At 34.6% G+C, this 17,282-nt stretch overlaps 2 protein-coding genes and 1 pseudogene across 2 annotated transcripts; 1 reads left to right on the top strand and 2 right to left on the bottom strand.

Moving 5' to 3' along the window:
- Positions 1–5,355: 5,355 nt before the first annotated feature.
- Positions 5,356–6,360, bottom strand: LOC126722025 (protein BEARSKIN1-like). Its single transcript, XM_050425161.1, has one exon. It carries the CDS (start codon positions 6,358–6,360, stop codon positions 5,356–5,358), a length of 1,005 nt encoding a protein of 334 aa, XP_050281118.1.
- A 2,897-nt stretch (positions 6,361–9,257) lies between these two features.
- On the top strand, positions 9,258–11,835 carry LOC126722490 (putative pentatricopeptide repeat-containing protein At1g69350, mitochondrial; annotated as a pseudogene).
- A 3,987-nt stretch (positions 11,836–15,822) lies between these two features.
- Positions 15,823–16,827, bottom strand: LOC126722024 (protein BEARSKIN1-like). Its single transcript, XM_050425159.1, has one exon. It carries the CDS (start codon positions 16,825–16,827, stop codon positions 15,823–15,825), a length of 1,005 nt encoding a protein of 334 aa, XP_050281116.1.
- Between the last annotated feature and the right edge of the window lie 455 nt (positions 16,828–17,282).

The raw sequence follows: 17,282 nt of genomic DNA, 5'->3' as shown, positions 1-17,282 counted from the left end.
GCTACATGGTATTGATTTTTTAACAAATATACCCCAAAGTACTCCTAAGAGTAGTAAAGTCTTGTATGTAAACCACCATATTATGCCCAATGCATTAATTTCTCAATCATTGTATCACTACGGAATAGAGTTCAGAAGGAAGATATTTTTGTTTAACCACAACCATCTTTATAAAGAAAATGAAAGAGTGATATCTCTCACCATTGTTCAACTTATTAATAGTAGCGTAATGATTCATTTATAATGAGTTTTTAGCATCCTTGAAGCTTCCAATACACATTATCTATGGCCAAATTCACTAAGAAATATATCCTTTGGCACCAAGACCAAGTCTTCTACTTGGAACTCTCATTGTGTATTTCTCTAGAATATATCGAATACATACCAAGAACTAATACCCTAAAAATGTTCCACACAAAAGGGACATTTTTGCCGCCATGAATTTTCAATCCAAGTGTTGCAAATATGTCTTTAGTTATAATAAAAGCATTGCCTATGTAGTAATCAAACACTGCAGCTAAGGCCTGAAAGAAAATTTAAAAAAGGATACTGAATTTTCTTTCATAGATCAACTTTATTGCAATCATGATCCAAGTTGGAGAACTAATAGATTCATAAAGAATTTCACATAGTCAAGAAAAGTAGCCGTAGTGACAAAATTTGATAGTAATTTTTTGAAAAATACTCAAAGAATGTCATATGCTAAGTTGCAACTTCTAATTGGAACTGGTTCATAGTCTAGAACTATGATAATAACATAAAAATTAAAGAATCAGTAGTTATACTAATTTTTTAGGCTGCTTGACAAAACTTAAGAGGATAAAAAACTAATTGAAGTGAGATAGGCATGCCAAGAGGATAAAAAAATTAATTTTTTAACCTTTTGTGGATAGGCATGCCAACCCTCAATCTTGAGCAACACTTGATACACAACTGATTGAAGTGAGGTAGGTGCAAACAATGCAATCTTTGGAAATTTGTTTGAGTCTTTGGGGACCATGATCCAACCAAGGTAAAATAAATAAAAAGTTCAAAGATTGAAAGGATAAGAACTAAGATTAACCATTTCAGTTTATAAATTTTTTAAAGAGCGTATGTATTAACAACAAAATTGATAATATGCAAGCTCTAATATACCTAGAACAAAAAATTATGAAAATTTCTAAGGCAACTATAAAACACATGAAAAATTTGAGTAGGGAAGAGAATAGGCAGTAAAAAATAGATAAAAGGTATAAAACAAAAGGATTTTTTTTTTCTTATGGCGAAGGGCTCCAAAAATTTGGCTAAGAGATGAAATTTTTTTACTTAAGACCAACTATAACATTATTTATGTTGGGTTCTACTTCTTGCAAAATAATGACCAATTGTTAATACACTACTTAACCTCACCTTTTGTAGCCATACATAATAGAAGCTTGACACTTATAGCTTGGGCTTTTTTCGCAGTTATGGTGTGTAGTTATATATGATTTTGTAGTATTAGTTCTTACTCCATTGCCATTTATAGAGATTATAGAGTTCTGCAACTCTGGCAATTGGTTGTTCTTGGTCTAGAGATTGCTAACTATGTATTTTAGGTCCATAAAGGTATTCTATCAGGGAAAGCCAATTTCAGAAGCTCAGAAGTATCAAAACTCATTCATTTGATTTGTGGGATTTGGCTGAACCATCAGATATAAATTTACCTTGATTAACTACCATCAGAAAATCTTGTGGCTTCTTCAACATCCAGCAAAAGTCATGAACACATATGCCTCTGCATTTAATTGACAACCTTAGACTTCTAGTTATGTACCTACACCTATTTTACATGACTAATGTCAAGGACCCAAGATCAAAACCAATTACCTAGAGCCCTGGACAACTCTAACTGCACCAAAAAAAAATAAAAATCAACTTGAGCCTTTACTTTCTTTTTGACACTAGCTAAAGGAAAGATTGAGATTCAACCACATAGTTTAGGAAAGATTGGTTTTTTGACCAAATGTACGGGAAATAGAGGAGATTGAGACGGAAATAAGAAGGGTCAGAATTCAAAATAGCAAGAGGTAAAAATAAATAAGCTTGTGTAATTAAGGAGACGTTTGGGTTTCCTAAGAGACATACTTGAAAGTTTAAGCGTTATTTTATAATCAATTGAAAACCTTTAAACGTGATTTTAATCTTTTATAGTCAATTGAAAGAGAGGAGTGAGGTGTAATAACTTTAACATTTAACAGGGAAAAAAAAAAAAAAAAGCTAGATGGCTTAAATAAAAGAGCTAACCATAGAAGGCGCCACTTGGCAGAACCTCAAGCTTTCTTGCATGAGGTATCTACTTTTATATATATATATATATATATATATATATATATATATAAATTGATTAGATATACAGGAAATTGTGATAACTGTACACAGGAAATTGTGATACTGCATCCATCAAAAACATTAGAAGTTTTTCCCACTACAAAGACCATCAATTGATCACGTATATGAGTAAGAAATTGTGCATACAGGCTTGCTATAGAAGTAAGAAATTCGGATTTGTTGGTCTATCCCATCTCCACGTAATATAATTCCCCTGGAGTCTTTTCCTTGTGTGTTTGAAATGTTTTTATATCTTTATATATAGAATATCTACGTTTCCAGGGGGAAAAAAAACAATATTTTTGCCATAGGACCTTTAAGTATTTTCATAGAAATTGAACAAAATTATCAATTTAGGTCACACTTCTTCATTTTTATTGGATGAGGATTTTACTTATAGCAACCCAATCGACAGTTTTTTAGGTTTTGAAACGAAACATGAATGCATGGCTGAAGAAAACTTTGTAAGATTTTTTACTTAAAATTCTTCATATCCCTTTCTCCCCATAATTTTAGAATTCCTAACCTACATAGATGTTGTCCCAAAAGATGAATTTGAAAATTACTTATGAAAAGTTTAATTCAATATACACAATTTATCAATACCTTATCAATGGAATTAACTACTCTTTCAGTTTAATTTTTAATATAAAAACATACTTTATTATTTAAGTCGTACAAAAAAATTAATTACAGTGAAAATCATTCCTACCAACAACAAAAAATAAAAGAAAGTACTCCACATTGTGCCAATAAGGCTATATATATTTTCTAATATCCAAGACTCTTGACTAACTATGAGTACTGACATCCTTCCTACCATATAAAAAGCATCTGAACTTGTCACTTACACCTTCCTAAAAGAAGTCCAGGTAAACTTCTCCAGCTTATTCACTGTTGAGACGAATACATGTTGCACAAGATTATGCTAGTGATTATGCTACAAAACAAGAGCTCACTCAAACTCAACAGGTCGTTCTTTGTCAAGCAATAAGACAACTGTGCACACTACATGTCGTCCAAAGCATCAGAAGTTTATACCTAGCAGTGCAAGTTATCATTCCCTTCCTATGACATAAATATTCTAAACGACTATCATTGGTTGAAGACAATTCTACAGTAGTTTTGGTTATAATTCTTAGAGTTGGTCGAAGTTTATTATACTTACTGTCATGTATTGTTACAACAGATTATATGGCTGCCAAGAATACTTAGGCTTCAATACATATACAGATACAAGAATAAACACTTATCAATTTACTACCGATTGGGGTATTCAAATAAGATTGAATTAATTTTTTGCCTCCTCAATTTTTGGTGCATCCTTGCCCGTCACTCTGCATTCATTTCTCCTCTTCTCCTCAGACTCATTCCTGCACTGCCACGCACTTCTCCTTGTCATAAGTAATAGAATTTATTGAGAATAAAAGGTTGAATCTATGTTCATGATGATGAATAAAGCACCTTGTAAAAATACAATCAACTCAAACAGAAAATCTAAGATTGCAACACTCTTTAATTCCTTCACACTTGTCACATGAACAGGTAACGTTGGCTAGTTCAAAAGAGTGATCTTATAAGAATAGCATGGCCTTTTGATATATATGCACAACAACAATCCACATACAAATATCAAATACTAATATAAAATATTGCCACAAAAGGATAATGTAAAATTGGGATAAAAATGAAGTTTTAGCAATACTGCCATGCCAACAACTAAACTAAAGGAAAAGAAATAACAAGGGTTTCACTTCATCCATACCACTAATGATTTCACTTCTTATATGCATGCCACTATCACCATCTGCTTAGTAAGATGCCACATTTGCTCCATCAAGTAAAATAAGGCTCTCCATGAAAGTAGTTACATACGAAGGATGTTGGATAGGATAGGATCCTCCTTCTCATGTAGAGTTTCAGTGTCAACTAATACAAACCTAGATCCCCTGCCCTCTAATCGTTTATTGAGGCAACATAGCAAAAGTGAACCATACTCAGTGAAGGCAAGGCAACAAACCACTCTTTCAAATGGTATAAGTATAACAGAATGTTTATTCCAAGACTCAGCCACACCGTACTCCTTCATCACCCATATGGAGTATTGACAGGGGAAGCCAAATTGTTCATTACATGCACATGTAATGAAAGCCAGTTTCCCTTTGAATGATGCAAGACATCTCTGAAAGATGTTTACGTTGGTAAAACCATCAGGCAGTGCTAGAATTGTGAATTTCTCACTATTGACATCAAATACCATAATCAATTCAGTCTCTTCTCCTTCGATACGCCCCATCCAGTGCAAAGCAAATATTATTCGGCAAAATAATATTAGGCAATGAAACTATGAGTAGATTTTAAACTAATTCCCAAAAGAGAAAACATTTACAGATAATAAAGCATCATATTTTAGAAATTCTCTAAATTTATTTTATAATGTTTCTTCTTTTAAGTCAAACATGGAGATTTCACCAACAATGAGAAATTGCAGCACAAACAAGATAATTTTGTAGTCATAAAATGTTTAAATTTCAAGCTTCCATATGTATTCATTCAATTGACAAGATGCTTAGAGTGACCAGAAATCATCTTTAGTTACAAGGGAAATTGGAATTGCACCTTAAAATCAATCATTGAAAAAAAAAAAAAAAAAAAACCTAACCAATAGCATCCAAGTATTGCTAAGTGGGAAAGAGAATGAAAAAAATGTGATAAATGAAACCAAGAAATAATAGAGTCACACTATATCTAAACCTTCACAAAACATTTATATATCAAAACATAAAGATTGCAAATAAGAGAAGAAAGCAAAAGAAGTTTATAACTTTGAGTTGACAAATAGCAACTTCACCATCAAAACAAGTTTTTGTACAATCCTTCAATTCTTAAGCTACATTGCCAATAACCCATTTGCCAGAGTTCTAACTATAGACATGCTAACTATATACTGAAAAGAGAAGAACAAAAAATCTATGCAAGACTAAAAGAGAAGAAAAAGAATTCTCATATACAAAAGATTTTACTCCATGCTTCGTCAGATTGTGCCGGATCAGAAATTAATGAAGTAATTAATGCATCAAAATCAGCATCAGCAACAGGGTCTGATTTGGATTGACAGCATACTTCAACCAGGGGTGGTAGATCAGAAAATATTTGACTCAATGGTTCGTCTGGGAATGTGGGATCAGTTACCCATGCAGCAAAATCTTCATCCGTAAAAGTATCAGCATCCAACCGTCTTTTTTTGTGTTCTTGGGCTTGGGCATCTTCTTGTCCATGTGACATCACACCAGTTGTATTGAAGGTTGAGGCCTCTTCAGCTACAGCGGCAGTAGAAGAAAAACATCCAGAAACCCATGCGGCAAACTCTTCATCATCAGCACTAGGCATCATAGGCTCAGGCTCAGGTTCAAGTGAAATCACAGCAGCAGCATTTGTATTGAAGCATGAGAACTCTTCATCAGCAGTAGTAGAAGAAAAAGCTCTTTTGAGACCTCTTCCGTTGGCCTCCTCACAATCTGACCCTGACCCTTTGTTTAGTTTATAGATGATACAGAGGACTGTGTTGATTCTCCCAAATTCCTGATTTGCCAAGGAGAACTCGTGCATTATCCAATTAGTTTTATTGAGTTTGCCCGAATGAAGATCCTTGGCCTTAAAAGAGAGCATCCTGTCGATCCCAATAACATTGCCCTGAGAATCATAGATTCTTTTGGGCTTGCTTTTTTCAAGCCAGGTTCCGGAAGCGGCAGCCCTGCACACACGATTGCCGGTTGTTGTTTTGAGGTCGGTGAAGACGTAGAGCTTGCGGTGGAAAGTGTGTAAATGATAGTGGGTATGAGAATCATATATTTCCCATGGAGGAATTTTGCCATATACCTCACAATCATTCACAATAAAATCAAAATGATGATTTAGGTGAGTTTGTTCGGCATCGTCGACCTTCTTCATTAAAATCTTCATCAACTCTTCATCTGTAGGATCATATCGAAACCCCACCATCTCCATTGTTTCAGGAAATCAAAGAATTTTCTTTCCCTTTTCTATAAACACGTAGGAAATCGTATGAAATTTTTGATGAATGTTTGATAGTCTCAAACTTTTTGATGAACGTAAAAAAAAAAAAAAATTATGAAACTTTTGGATGAATGTTTGATGAATATAAGAAGTCTCAAACTCAGAGTTAAAGTTAGAAACTTTTTTCCCTGGAACAAGTTAGAAACTTTGTAAATATAAGGGGCGGTCTATTAGGGCATGCTCAGAAGGGGCGGTCTATTAGGGCGGTTATATATATTATATATAAAATTATTGCTAATATCGTAAATATACCATAGAGGGGCATATAATTATAACAAATACCCTAAAAAAAAAGCCCAAAATCAAGAGAACAGTTCAAAAGATATGGTTCGCTGCTTCAAAAATACTTCAGCCCATACAATACCAAAAAATAAAAAAAAGGTTCTTTGGGCCATATAATCTTTCCATATTTCAAGCCTAATACAACTCCCCTCCATTCAAGCTCTAAAAGAGAATACATTTTTTTTTTTTTTTTAATTTTCTTATAGAAGGGAAAAGAGAATAGATGATAGTTGTTTTTTATTTTTTATTTTTTAAGATAAGTTCAACTTATTGCGTTTGCTTATAATAATAGCTCTTTATCATTATATCAAGATATCAATAAGTTTTTGGTGTAGGCGGATACAACTCCCCTCCATTCAAGCCCCAATAAGATAAAAAGTTTTTTTTTTTTTTAAAGATAAATTCAATATATTGCATTCGCTCTTGATAATAACTCTTAATTTAACCATCTACTAGTTCTCGTCCAAAAAAAACCATCAAACACAGTGGCGACTCTAGGAATTTTTTTCAAGGTGTTCCTTAACAAGCATAAATTACACAATTTAATAAAAAGAAAATTTTGTATGTTAACAATAATAACTGTGGGCACCAGAGATGAGACTGTTAGGCCTTAACTCACTTCGGCTCACAATTTATTTGTAGTGGGCTTGAGGATTTCCTATTCTGAGTCGTTCTCAGCAGAGAGACTCAAAACAACACTCAATCTCTCTTCTCCCTTGACTGTTTTCTCTCTATTTTTCTGAATCCCTTCTTCCTCCCAAACTTCTGCTATTTATAGCTAAGGTTAGTGGGGAGATTATGATTACAGTCACCGCTAGTGCTATTGAAGGTCCAATATTATCTGATTTAAGTGGGTGTTTAGGTGAGAGTCGGGTGCAATAATTATGGCCTTGGAACTTGGTTCCAGCTTAGTCGATTGTGCTCGGTAATGCAGTTTCCCGAGCATATCATGATTTTCCCGGACACGGTTCATACGCTTGTTCGGGAAAGCTTATGCCGAACACTTCTCAGAATTCAAGGCCCAAAACTCATTTTTACGCTAAGGCAATCTCAAGAAGGGCTTAGGGCAATGGGGCTGTTCCGTTGGGCCTGGGCCCAAGGCCCATATGGGTCTTTGGATCTCGGTGCCGTACAATAACAATAAAAAAAAAAAAACACAAATACATAAAGTTTACAATTGCCTTCTACGTGGTTTTCTTATCAAATATTTGTCTATAAGTCTAGGAAAAGAATAAACAATAAACTATAAGTTCATTTGAAATATTAATAAAATTATTAATTATTGTTGTTTAGTTGTTTCATTAATTTGTTTGTCTTTTATAAATTATAATTTGTTATATTGTTATTTCATTAGTTATAAGATTATTAATTGTTGTTTAGCCTAAATAATTTGATTTGTTTGTCTTTTATAATGTATTGGTTAATTAGATTATTAATTATTATTTATTAGTTACTTCTTCCAATTAATTATTGATTAATTAAATTATTATTTATTAGTTGCACTAGAACACACCCCATATGCTGATATCCAGTTTTTCCTTTCCACCAATTTTTAATTCTCTCATCTTTTTTCTTTTTCTTTTTTTTAAATATTGTCTAGAATGGTTCTCATCCACACATTTAAACTTCTCTTACTTTCCCAATGCCTTGACTTATACCCTCCCAGTTCCTAGCTAATCATCTCTCATCTACACGTTCAGACTCTTCAAAGGTTCTCTCTTTTTCCTATCTTTTTTTTTTTTTTTTCTCTTGCAAGTCTCTTCCTCTCTGCCCTTCTCAGTCTCTTCATTCTCTTCCTAACAAATCTCTTCCTCTCCCTCCTTCTCTGCCTCAGTTACAAACAACAAAAATGCAAGATTTTTTCAATTTATTGTCATAAACATCTTGCAAAAATATTGCGTCGTCATCCGCTGTTGGGCTTGCCGTCCGTTGTTTTTTTTTTTTTTTGAGAATCCGTGGGTTTGCTACTTGTTCTGTTACAATTTTTTTTTTTCTTTTATAGATTTTAGTTCAAAATTTTTTTTGGGGTTTTTTTTTTTTGCTGGAAAGTAGAATAAATAATTTTTTTTTCCAATTTGAGGGTGTTTCTAATTTTGATCGAGAGCGTTCTTAATTTTTTTTAAGGGTAAATAAATAAAAAATTTAATTATTGTATATATATATATATATATATTTTTTTTTTTTTTTCAGTTCAGAGTGTTCAGAACACCCTGGACTGAACATGGCGTCGCTACTGATCAGACATTAACTAAAAATAGACCGTAGTAGTCGAATACGAAAAGCCGGTTAATAAAAATCAATCACGAGTTATTATATTCAGCGAAAAAAAAAGCACAAGTTATTATATAATTTTTGGCCTTCTTTCTCACTGTACAATGTACATCTCTCTCTCTCATTCTTTTCCTATGTCTCCAGTGCACTGCCCATCTCCCTAAAACCCCTTTTTTGTTGTCCCATCACTTCCATGCTCTGACATTGAGTTAAAGTTCAACTAGACTCTAGAAGTAAATAAGTACACCTTGTTAAGCTGTTCAAAAACAAGAATAATGACACTCTATATGCCTCTGTTCAGGTCTTGTACCACTTTAAGAACACTAACCCAACTCCATGCCCATCTCTTTGTCACTGGCCTTCATAAAGACCCACTTGCCACCACCAAACTGGTTGAGTCTTATTCTCAAATGGGTGACCTCCAAACTTCAAGACTTGTCTTTGAGAACTTCCCTTCACCAGATTCTTTCATGTGGGGTGTAGTTATTAAGTGTCATGTTTGGAACCACTTCTTTGAAGAGTCCATTTCATTGTATCATAAAATGATGTACCATCAAGTCCATGTCAATGGATTTATATATCCTAACATTCTAAGAGCTTGTTCTGGTTTTGGTGATCTGGGTATTGGTGGGAAGGTCCATGGGAGGATAATCAAATGTGGGTTTGATACTGATGCTATTGTTGAAACTTCATTGCTTAGTATGTAGGGTGAAATGGGATGCTTATATAATGCGCACAAGATATTCGATGGAATGCCGATGAAAGATGTGGTTTTGTGGAGTTCGATTATATCGTGTTACGTTGAGAATGGAGAGGCAAGTGAAGGGTTGGATTTGTTTCATAGGATGATTTGTCAAGGTGTTGAACCCGATTCGGTGACAATGCTTAGTGTAGCTGAGGCTTGTGGTGACTTAGGTTTTCTGAGACTAGCAAGGTCAGTTCATGGTCAAATTGTGACAATGACAATTAAAAATGAAGGGTCTTTGGATAATTCTTTAATTTTAATGTATACTAAATGTGGTGATTTACATAGTGCAGAGAAGATCTTTCAAAATGTTACTCAACGGCATACTGCTTCTTGGACTGCAATGATTACATGCTACAACCAAACTGGTTGCTTCCAAGAAGCAATAGGTGTTTTTCTTGAGATGCAAGAGTCTAAAGTGGAACCTAATTCAGTAACCATGATGGTTGTCATATGTTCTTGTGCTAGGTTAGGTTTGCTTAGAGAAGGGAAGTCGGTTCATTGTTTTGTAACCAGAAAAGCGTTAGATGCTAACCTTGATTTTGTTGGGCCAGCATTAATAGAATTATATGCTGAATGTGGAAAACTAAATAATTGTGAGGAGGTTCTTTGTGTAATTGGGGAGAGATATATTGACTCATGGAACATGCTAATATCTCTTTATGCTCGGAAAGGATTGTTGAAGCAGGCATTAGTGTTATTTGTGCAGATGCAGACACAGGGACTGATGCCAGATTCATATGGCCTGACAGGTTCTCTTTCAGCTTGTGGAAGTGTGGGTTCAATACAGCTTGGATTTCAGATTCATGGTCATGTTATAAAAAGGGGTATTTTGGATGAGTTTGTCCAGAATTCACTAATTGACATGTACTCGAAATGTGGCCTTGTGAATTGTGGATACAAGATATTTGAAAGGATTGAACAAAGAAGTGTGATAACTTGGAGTTCTATGGTTTGTGGATTTTCTCAGAATGGTAATTCAAAAGAGGCAATCAGGTTGTTTGATCAAATGTATATGAATGGAATTGAGATGAATGAAGTGACTTTCTTAAGTGTAATTCAAGCGTGCTCCCATTTGGGTCATCTAGACAAAGGAAAATGGGTTCACCACAAGCTCATTACTGGTGGTTTGAAGAAAAATCTTTATGTAGATACAGCTTTAACTGACATGTATGCCAAGTGTGGAGATCTTCAAGCAGCCCAAGGAGTTTTTGATAGCATCTCAGAGTGAAGCGTGGTTTCATGGAGTGCCATGATTGCTGGCTATGGAATACATGGTCAGATCAATGCTGCCATCTCACTCTTCAATCAAATGGTAGATTCAGGAATAAAACCAAATGAAGTCACCTTCATGAATATACTATCAGCTTGTAGTCATGTAGGATCTGTGGAAGAAGGTAAGTTATATTTTAGCTCAATGAGGGATTTTGGCATCAAGCCTAATACAGAACATTTTGCTAGTGTAGTTGACCTTCTGAGCCGAGCCGGCGATCTCAGTGGTGCATATGAAATTATCAAATCAATGCCATTTCATGTGGATGCTAGCATCTAGAGTGCTCTGCTAAATGGGTGTCGAATCTACAGGAGAATGGACATGATTAAAAGCATAGAAAGTGATCTTGTAGATATTTGTACAAATGATATTGGATACTACACCTTATTATCTAATATATATGGAGAAGGGGGAGACTGGGATGAATTTGGGAAGGTGAGGTCAATGATGAAAGGTCTAACAAAGGTTCCTGGGTGGAGTACAATTGAACTTGATAAGAGAGTCTACAGGTTTGGAGCTGGGGACACTTATCATTTGCAAACCAATGAAATATACAGGATTTTGGATAATTTTCCAACTATGGCTATTGAACAAGGATCTGATGTAGAATATAGATAAGGTCAATATCTAATCTTTCTCCAAGGTATTTTTTGCAAGTTCACAGTGAGAAGTTAGCAATTGAATTTGGAATAAATCAACATCACTCCAGGAACAACACTGTAGATTTTAAAGAACCCTAATGTTTGTAGAAAGTCATTCTTTCATCGACATTGTGCAAGTCAAAGGCAGAGAGACAATCTCACAAAACTTGATTTGCTTTCATTTTTTCATGTAGCATGGTTGCTCTTTTACAAATCAAGCATTAAACAGGCTAGTGTTATGTATAGTGCATTGTATACATTTTGCTTACTCCGAATTTGGGAGGGAATGAAAGGAAGAGAGAAACAGTGTTTCAATTGTTTAAGTATTTCGGAATTTATAAAACATGTTCCTTTCTCACCAATTCCTCCAAAGAAGAATGAACTTAACCTTTCCTTTTCCTTTCTTTTGCTCTCCTAACCCTTTTTTTCCATGCACCTTAATTTTTTTCAAGTTTTGTTAAACAATTTTTGTCTCAAAGAATTCATGCTTTTACATATGATACAAATTTATAGTTTTAGGAAAAAGATTGATACTAACATCATTCTAACATATATGAATATACATTTTTCACTATTTAAATTGTACCAAAGTCAAAATCTATAATGTGTTATTTTTTCCTAAGTATCCCTCTGCATGCATAATGTTTAGGAAGCCAATAATTCTACTTGTTGGGTAAAACTTGATAAGATTGTCCGACAAATATTGGTTCTCTTACTTTCTGTTTTTGTTTAGGAGTTCCTAATGATTTTTTAAAATGATTTTATAAGTGGGAGAGGAGGGGGAATCAAATCCAAATTTTCTACGCAATGCCACAGGCCCAACAATTTTTACTACTTTTTTCATGACAATTGAGTTAGTAAGCTTTTATTGATTTTCATCTTGACTCATCACTTACCTACCATTAATAGCTTGCCACCTAGGCAATGTTAATTTTTTTGTGAAATTATTTGTGTACATAGACATTGCAAATTTTCATTATTGAGAAAATAGGACAAAACCACTTAATCACAAAATTTTTGACAGTTGCTAACAAGTCAGTGAGCTCTCTTCTAGACATCTTGTACAATGTAAATAAATTTCCTACTAATTTAATCGTTTTCAATGAGAAAACAAGTTGATAAGAAATATATTTAATGTGCAACATGGATTAGTGAATAGATACAGTTTACAAAGTCCTAAATTAATCATTATATGGGATAAAATATGCCTAGAACATTTAAGAAAAAAAAAAAAAAGTTTGTGTGCCCAGTCTTATTCAATAAACAAAGGTTTCCACATAAATAGATAGTTTCCGTCAACTCTTACCACCATCTAATGCCAATTCTGTGTTACCCTTCTTGAACAATGGCTCACAATATCGCGTTGAAGTCACCACTGACATTGAAGGCTTGACTATCACCTCTAAACAAATTAATGTACTCCATGGATGTATTGTGAAGTAGACGTTTTAGAAAGTTATATCCAGGGTTATTATATGTTGAGGTTGCAAAAACCAGGAAAAATCTTCACAACAAGAATTTGACACTTAGTCAACTCATAAAGCAGAGGTCCCGGGCTCAACTTCTCCCACCAGGCCATCACAGCCAACCCCAAAGGACTTTGCAAGTATACTTGGCACGTGTAGGTAGATGTGGTTCCGTGTGTCCTGGAAAATGGTCTCACCTACAAGAGAAGATACCCTTGTTACCTTAAGAAAATGTGCGTGAAACTCCTGCTTTTATGGGGTCTAAGAAAGGTAGTTGGTAGGCAGCTTCATCCCCATTTCTGAAGTAGCTAATTCTCAAAGGTAGTTGCTTTTACACAACATATCACTTGGGAGGACACTTACCATCCCATCAAGGTCCTAAAATTAGAATTTAAATATATATATATAAAGCCTACAATCATTACAATTTTAATAAATAATTTCATTGATAATTTAATACCCATCATGGTGTTAGTAGTATCAAGTATGTACATTTTAGAGCATCGTAAAGTAACTATTCCAAGCCATCCCTCAGATACTTTTCAACAATAGTGGAGTAGGGAAGTTGGCAACAGTCCAATTTCAGTTTTTGAAAGTACTAAACCTTTACCACCCCACAAAATTGCATTCAAGTTGGTGACAATGAGCCTTGTAGTTTGGAAAACTCCTTATCATCTTATGTTGCGCATTTATGATGAAGAATATAACTACCAGAGCAATGCAACTTTGGGAAGTGAGATATCATCACTGATATCGATCTCTACTTGGCTATGCCCAGGGGACTTCCTCAATCCACTTTGCTTCATCAGCTCCCTCACCTGATTAACCTGACTCCATCTTCCATCTGAAGCATACAAGTTACAAATGAGTACGTAGTAACAAGCTTCATTAGGATGTAATAGCATTTTGCGGATTGCCACTTCTCCAAGATCAAACCTTCCATGGAGAAAAGATCCAAACAAACTAACTTATGGTTGAATTGGCATATTCTCAATAAAATCCAAGGCTTCTTCAAGTTTGCCAGCATGAGCTAATAGATCTACTATACATGCATAATGCTTCATGGAAGGAACAAAATTATAGTCCCAGTACATCAAATTGAAACACCTCCAGCCCTTCCCATTGGCTACAGGCTGAAAATATAGTTGTAAAGATCACTAGTACATCATGTTTGACTGATATATGCCAATTATTAACAGGACACTAGTACATCATATAAGTAAAACACAAATAATGAATATGTTAAAACTAACGCTTCATTTTCCTATAGAAGATGCTAGGTCTGTAAGTTGAAATTGCCATGGCAACAAGAAAGGGGAACTACATCAATACAATGAGGGTGATAGGAATACTAGCCAAATAAATGACAGGTTTGAAAATCCATGATTGTTGATGTAGCATAAGAAAAAGAGCAGCAGAAAAGGTTGTCATCATGGCTACAATAGAGAAGAAAAGGGTGGAAAGGTCTATTATCATCTTTCTAGGCAAGGACTCAAGGAAATCCTCCTCTACATAATGAGATGTGAGGATTCTCATAAACATCAAGACTGAAGTTGAGGAGAAAAGAGTAAGAGAGCATGGGATACTATAAAGATCATAAATAATTTTTTTCATCTCTCACACACACACACACATAGACAAAAAGGGAAGGAGATTCCAAATATATATATATATATTTTTTTTATAGGTAAATAAGAAAATTAATTAGAATGAAGAAATGCACCTCCAGTACACAAGCTGCGTACTAGAACTGCAGAATTATGACATATTACAAGAGTCAAGAAAATAAATAAAAAATGGATCTCAAGTACATAGATGTTTCAGCCATCTAGTCAAAACAAAGATCTTAAAATTATTTTGACCTCCATTGTTTTGCGTTCTGTTCTAATTCCTTCAAAAGCCCGATTGTTCCGTTCACGCCAAATGATCCACATAAGGCACAAAGGAATGGCCTTCCAGCAATTGCCTCCCCTACTGAACTTACCACACCGACCTGTCCAAACAGCCAGCAAGTCCACTACACGGCTAGGCATAACCCATTGCACGCCAAATAGGCACAAACCCATATACCATAATTCCCTAGAATACTCACAATGCCACATAATATGATGCTATGATGATGATAATGTTGAAAAAATTATGAGCAACCTTCATAAACAGTTCTAGAATAGTACCCATGCTATGAAACTTCTTCTAGCTACTATTAGCCAATGAAACTATGAGTAGATTCTAAACTAATTCCCAAAAGAGAAATTTCAAGCTTCCATATGTATTCATTCAATTGACAAGGTGCTTAGAGTGACCAGAAATCATCTTTAGTTACAAGGGAAATTGGAATTGCACCTTAAAATCAATCATTGAAAAAAAAACTAACCAATAGCATCCAAGTATTGCTAAGAGGGAAGAGAATGAAAAAAAAAAGTGATAAATGAAACCAAGAAATAATGAGTCACACTATATCTAAACCTTCACAACACATTTATATATTAAAACATAAAGATTGCAAATAAGAGAAGAAAGCATAAGAAGTTTATAACTTTGAGTTGACAAATAGCTCCTTCACCATCAAAACAAGTTTTTGTACAATCCTTCAATTCTTAAGCTACATTGCTAATAACCCATTTGCTAGAGTTCTAACTATAGACATGCTAACTATAAACTGAAAAGAGAAGAACAAAAAATCTATGCAAGACTAAAAGAGAAGAAAAAGAATTCTCATATACAAAAGATTTTACTCCATGCTTCGTCGGATTGTGCCGGATCAGAAATTAATGAAGTAATTAATGCATCAAAATCAGCATCAGCAACAGAGTCTGATTTGGATTGACTGCATACGTCAACCAGGAGTGGTAGATCAGAAAATATTTGACTCAATGGTTCATCTGGGAATGTGGGATCAGTTATCCATGCAGCAAACTCTTCATCCGTAAAAGTATCAGTATCCAACCGTCTTTTTTTGTGTTCTTGGGCTTGGGCATCTTCTTGTCCATGTGACATCACACCAGTTGTATTGAAGGTTGAGGCCTCTTCAGCGACAGCGGCAGTAGAAGAAAAACATCCAGAAACCCATGCGGCAAACTCTTCATCATCAGCACTAGGCATCATAGGCTCAGGCCCAGGCTCAAGTGAAATCACAGCAGCAGCATTTGTATTGAAGCATGAGAACTCTTCATCAGCAGTAGTAGAAGAGAAAGCTCTTTTGAGACCTCTTCCGTTGGCCTCCTCACAATCTGAACCTGACCCTTTGTTTAGTTTATAGATGACACACAGGACCGTGTTGCTTCTTCCAAATTCCTGATTCGCCAAGGAGAACTCGTGCATTATCCAATTAGTTTTATTGAGTTTGGCCGAATGAAGATCCTTGGCCTTAAAAGAGAGCATCCTGTCGATCCCAATAACATTGCCCTGAGAATCATAGATTCTTTTGGGCTTGCTTTTTTCAAGCCAGGTTCCGCAAGCGGTAGCCCTGCACACACGATTGCCGGTTGTTGTTTTGAGGTCGGTGAAGACGTAGAGCTTGCGGTGGAAAGTGTGTAAATGATAGTGGGTATGAGAATCATATATTTCCCATGGAGGAATTTTGTCATATACCTCACAATCATTCACAATAAAATCAAAATGATGATTTAGGTGAGTTTGTTCAGCATCGTTGACCTTCTCCATTAAAATCTTCATCAACTCTTGATCTGTAGGATCATATCGAAACCCCACCATCTCCATTGTTTCAGGAAATCAAAGAATTTTCTTTCCCTCTTCTATAAACACGTAAGAAATCGTATGAAATTTTTGATGAACGTTTGATAGTCTCAAACTTTTTGATGAATGTAAAAATAAATATTATGAAACTTTTTGATGAATGTTTGATGAATATAAGAAGTCTCAAACTCAGAGTTAGAAACTTTTTTTCTGGAACAAGTTAGAAACTTTGAATATCTATGTTTATATATAAGAGGCGGTCTATTTATTTTTTATTTTTATTTTTTTTGTGACGAAAAGAGGCGGTCTATTAGGGCAAGGCGTGTAATATATATCGCAAGGCTAAGAAGGGGCGGCCTATTAGGGCGGTTATATATATTATATATATATTTTGGAACAATATTAGGGCGGTTATATATATTATATTATATATAAAATTATTACTAATACCGTAAAATATATCATAGAAGGGCATATAA

This window comes from Quercus robur, chromosome 4 (assembly GCF_932294415.1).
Source record: "Quercus robur chromosome 4, dhQueRobu3.1, whole genome shotgun sequence".
NCBI lineage: Eukaryota > Viridiplantae > Streptophyta > Magnoliopsida > Fagales > Fagaceae > Quercus > Quercus robur.
Note: the sequence above shows the minus strand (reverse complement) of the source record. Positions and strands in the feature narration are given on the sequence as shown.

Bases quoted from the DNA above. Each gene is read 5' to 3' on its own strand.
- LOC126722024 (XM_050425159.1), bottom strand. From the start codon at position 16,827: ATGGAGATGGTGGGGTTTCGATATGATCCTACAGATCAAGAGTTGATG.
- LOC126722025 (XM_050425161.1), bottom strand. From the start codon at position 6,360: ATGGAGATGGTGGGGTTTCGATATGATCCTACAGATGAAGAGTTGATG.